The 5,003-nt window shown below is 43.6% G+C and overlaps 1 protein-coding gene across 1 annotated transcript; it reads left to right on the top strand.

The window, feature by feature from the left end:
* The first annotated feature begins 664 nt into the window (after nt 1-664).
* LOC144490106 (acyl-coenzyme A thioesterase 5-like) lies at nt 665-5,003 on the top strand. The gene is made up of 2 exons (XM_078207917.1): nt 665-2,282; nt 4,209-5,003. Exons 1-2 carry the CDS (start codon nt 2,220-2,222, stop codon nt 4,776-4,778), a joined length of 633 nt encoding a protein of 210 aa, XP_078064043.1. The 5' UTR covers nt 665-2,219; the 3' UTR covers nt 4,779-5,003.

Raw genomic sequence — 5,003 nt, 5'->3', positions numbered from 1 at the left:
GTGCTGTAGATTCCATGCAAATTCACAGTGTTTGGACAAATCCCAAAACCATATTTTAATTGGAACTGAGTGCCTAATCTGATGAGCCAGCCATGGCTCAGTGTGTAGCACATTCGAATCTCAAGGTTCCTGATTCAAGTGCAACTCCAGGGCTTGAGCACAGTAAATTAGGGCTGCCACTGCAATGTAACACTGAGGAAGCACTGCACTGTCAGAGATAGCATCTTTCTGTGAAACCCTCTATGACCCCATTTTAATGTTTCAAACTTGGCGCAATCCAAGAGTAAAAATTGGAAAGGGGTAGGGTCGGAGCAGTGTTCACACTGCAGGGTTACACAGAAAAAAACCTACCATTTTGCAGGCTATGTTAGTGGCAGCAATCAGACATCAGAGCACTAAGACACACCCACTGGCCAAAAATTGCCACGCGTGTTTAAAGAGGCCTTGCAGCCAATCCGAGGGCTGTCAAATCTCAAACTCTGTTCCATAGCCACCATGGCTGTCTCAGAGCTCGCAACCCCAGTTGCTTGTCGCAAACCATAGTTTGGAAAGCCCTGGAATAGAACGTTATGCTGATGTGGAACGGTCGAGGACTCTGAGTCTGTACTCATTGGTGTTTAGAAGGATGAGGGGGTATCTTATCGAAACTTACAGGATACTGCAAGGTCTGGATAGAGTGGATGTGGAGAGGATGTTTCCACGAGTAGGAAAAACTAGAACCAGAGGGCATAACCTCAGACTAAAGGGGCAATCTTTAAAACAGAGATGAGGAGGAATTTCTTCAGCCAGAGAGTGGTGAATCTGTGGAACTCTTTGCCACAGAAGGCTGTGGAGGCCAGGTCATTGAGTGTCTTTAAGACAGAGACAGATAGGTTCTTGATTAATAAGGGGATCAGGAGGATATGGGAAAAAGGCAGGAGAATGGGGATGAGAAAAATATCAGCCATGATTGAATGGCGGAGCAGACTCGATGGGCCGAGTGGCCTAATTCTGCTCCTGTGTCTTAACATAGAACAGTACAGCACAGAACAGGCCCTTCGGCCCACGATGTTGTGCCGAGCTTTATCAGAAACCAAGATCAAGCTATCCCACTCCCTATCATCCTGGTGTGCTCCATGTGCCTATCCAATAACCGCTTAAATGTTCCTAAAGTGTCTGACTCCACTATCACTGTAGGCAGTCCATTCCACACCCTAACCATTCTCTGTGTAAAGAACCTACCTCTGATATCCTTCCTATATCTCCCACCATGAACCCTATAGTTATGCTCCCTTGTAATAGCTCCATCCACCCGAGGAAATAGTCTTTGAACGTTCACTCTATCTATCCCCTTCATCATTTTATAAACCTCTATTAAGTCTCCCCTCAGCTTCCTCCGCTCCAGAGAGAACAGCCCTAGCTCCCTCAACCTTTCCTCAATAGACCTACCCTCCAAACCAGGCAGCATCCTGGTAAATCTCCTCTGCACTCTTTCCAGCGCTTCCACATCCTTCTTATAGTGAGGTGACCAGAACTGCAAACAATATTCCAAATGTGGTCTCACCAAGGTCCTGTACAGTTGCAGCATAACCCCACGGCTCTTAAACTCCAACCCCCTGTTAATAAAAGCTAACACACTATAGGCCTTCTTCACAGCTCTATCCATTTGAGTGGCAACCTTTAGAGATCTGTGGATATGGACCCCAAGATCTCTCTGTTCCTCCACAGTCTTCAGAACCCTACCTTTGACCCTGTAATCCACATTTAAATTAGTCCTACCAAAATGAATCACCTCACATTTATCAGGGTTAAACTCCATTTGCCACTCTTATGGTCTTATGGTGGTCAGGTGAAGATGGGTGGCAGGTGGCTCATGCGGAGTTGGGTCAAATGGCCTGTTTCTGCATTGTAGATTCTGTGTAATGGACAGATTGTGACGTTATCAAAATTGTGTCTTCATAAATAATTGAGACAAGTCATAGAAAAGACCTCGGCAGTTGGTACTGCAATACCTGGGGACATATTGGGCAACCCAATTTTAAAACTTTTTCCAATGTGTTAACAGTGGTTTGCTATGAATTTTGTTTTCTCTTTCCAAAGGGGATGGCCCCTTTCCTGGAGTGATAGATCTTTTTGGAGATGACGGTGGTTTGACTGAGTTCCGAGCCTGCCTCCTCGCAAGCCGAGGCTTTGCTGCTCTTGCACTCCCCTACTTTGGATTTGAGGATCTACAAGGAGCCATGACAGGTTTTAATTTAGAATACTTCGAAGAGGCTGTGAATTATCTACAGAAACATCCAAAGGTGAGTTCCACCCACACAGTTGAAGCCCAGGTAATTAATCTTTTGTGAAAAATGTATTGTAGAATTGACGTGTGTGATATCCCCATGAAATAAATGAGATTGGGATATTTTCTTACCTTTTGGCTGCTCCAGTCTCAGCCGCTGCCCATTTGCCTCTGAATCGAAAGGTGGCAACTTCAAGTCCCATTCCAGGACTTGAGCACAAAATCAAGACGGACGCTAAATTGCAGTGCTGAGCAGGTGCTGTCCTGCCTGAGGTGCCATCCTTTGGATATGGTATTGTATCAATGCCTCATGTGTTCTCTCGGGTAGGTGTTAAAGATCCCATGGAACCAAGTTGAAGAGGAGCCAGGGACGTTATCCCCAGTCTCTTGACCAATATTTATCCGTCAAACAACATCGCAAAAACAGACGATCACATTGCTGCTTTTGGGAGCTTTCTTTGCACAAATTGGCTGTCATGTTTCCTACATTATGGGCGGCACAGTGGTTAGCACTGCTGCCTCACCGCGCCAGGGTTCGATTCCGGACGTGGGTGACTGTGTGGAGTCTGCACCTTCTCCCCGTGTCTGCGTGGGTTTCCTCTGGGTGCTCCGGTTTCCTCCCACAGTCCAAAGATGTGCGGGTTAGGTGGATTAGCCACGCTAAATTGCCCCTTAGTGTCCCAAAATGTGGGGGGATTGGTGGGGTTACGGGGGTAGGGCGTGGGTAAGATGCTCTGTTGGAGAGTCGGTGCAGACCCGGTGGGCCGAATGGCCGCCTTCTGGACTATAGCAACTTTATGATTACAACAGTGACTACACTTTGCAAGTACTTAATTGGCTGGAAAGCACTTTGGAGTGTTCTGAAGTCATCAAATGCATTACATAAATGCAAGTCCTTTTCTTTCCTGGAGATGAGCACAATTCCCTGTGTTTGTGAGCATTTACATTTGTCCTGAGAAGAATTTTAAACAAAATGGCAAACCTGAAATTGCTTCAGAAACTGATTCGATCTTTTACCCTCACAGGATCCACTTTACTTTCAAATACCAAAATAGCACTACTTTCAATCTTATTTTAGGCTTTAACTGTTAAACAAGTCAATCAATTAGAAATAGAACAAACAGATAAAGCAAAAATAAGGACTATAGTGGTCATTAGACATTAGTAGCACCTCATATGTGGAACAACAACTTACAGAACAATTACTAGAACTATGTTGAAAAAAGAATGCTGCCGTGGTTTATCCACAATCAAATGTTGTACGGGTAGAATCAGAGAAACCCAACAGTGCAGAAGAAGGCCATTCGGCCCATCGAGTCTGTACCAAGCACAATCCCACCCAAGCCTTATTCCCATAAACCCACATATGTATCCTGCTAACCCTCTGACACTCGGGTCAATTTAGCATAGCCAATCAACCTAACCTGCACATCTTTGGTCAATGTCTCACTTTTCTTTTTGTCTGATGTTGCAGCTCCCTCCCACTCATTGCTGCTTCTTATCACCTGCTCTCTCTCTCAGTATGTAATTGCGTTGGTATTCATATCTGGGTTTCACAAGTCCATGGCACAGTGCAAAAACTCACTGGAAAACCTTGTCGCCACAATATAATGATGTTACAGTGTGCGGCCATCATCCTGACAAATATCCGTAAAATATTCTAAGTAACAAAAATTATGTTACATTACTAATGGTGACACAAAGAAGGGACGATGAATGTTTCTTTCCATGATTCGGGGACAAGTGAAACATTTTTGAAGATTACTTTTGATGCTTTCAAATGTTGGGAGAAAATTGAAATGAAACTAAAATTTGCCATATAATTTATAGAAAAAATAATTCCTCTGCAATAAATAAATAGGGTTTTTTCAATCAGTGATACATGCTTATTGAAGTTATAGGAGTTATGTATGTTGCTGTAATGGATTTTGAATTTTTGTAGGTGAAGGGACCAGGTGTTGGAGTAATTGGATCTTCAAAAGGTGCAGACTTGGCTCTATCAATGATCACATTTTTACCACAGGTGGTGGCATCCGTCTGTATCTCTGGCTGTAATGCAAACACTGTATGTGACCTGCATTATAAAAATATGCATATCCCCGGCTTGGGTTACAATTTAAATCACATGATTGTCTTGGACTCAGGAATTCTAGACATGTCCAATACACTTGACAACCCCAACACATACAAAGACAGCATCATCCCATTGGAAAAAGCTGAGGGCCACATCTTGTTTGTGGTAGGAGAGGATGACAAGATCTGGAACAGCAAGTACTTTGCTGAGGAAGCAATAAAAAGACTGCAAAAACACGGCAAAGACAACTATGAACTCCTCAGTTACCCAGGAGCTGGGCATTGCATTGAGCCTCCATGTTCTCCGTTTCTTTATGCCAAGGTTGACCGGTTGTTTGGACGTCCGGTGCTGTTGGGAGGAGAGGCACTGAAACACTGCCAAGCTCAACAAGATTCTTGGCAAAAGATTCAAGACTTCTTACGTTCACATCTATGTTAAAGTGAATTAAATTTAACAAGATTCTTCTTTACCTACGATATGTTCATTGGAGTGTTAAGTTCTTCTCTAATAAATTGCACTGTGAAGCACCCAAATGCAACGGGTACAATCCAAGACTTTCTGTAATTTATATTTTTGACCACCAGTAACATTACTGTTGGGGTGGGGATGGAAGTTTTGCCCCCAAAAAATATTTTTTATTAAACAGAGTTTACTTAAATAATG

Source organism: Mustelus asterias, unplaced genomic scaffold (assembly GCF_964213995.1).
Source record: "Mustelus asterias unplaced genomic scaffold, sMusAst1.hap1.1 HAP1_SCAFFOLD_2879, whole genome shotgun sequence".
Classification (NCBI taxonomy): domain Eukaryota; kingdom Metazoa; phylum Chordata; class Chondrichthyes; order Carcharhiniformes; family Triakidae; genus Mustelus; species Mustelus asterias.
This window is presented reverse-complemented; position numbering and strand designations above follow the sequence as displayed.

What these genes read in the sequence shown, in the direction of transcription:
- LOC144490106 (XM_078207917.1), top strand. Translation starts at nt 2,220, where the DNA reads ATGACAGGTTTTAATTTAGAATACTTCGAAGAGGCTGTGAATTATCTA. An exon ending in ATCTACAGAAACATCCAAAG is followed by an intron (nt 2,283 to 4,208) that starts GTGAGTTCCACC and finishes GAATTTTTGTAG; the next exon opens with GTGAAGGGACCAGGTGTTGG.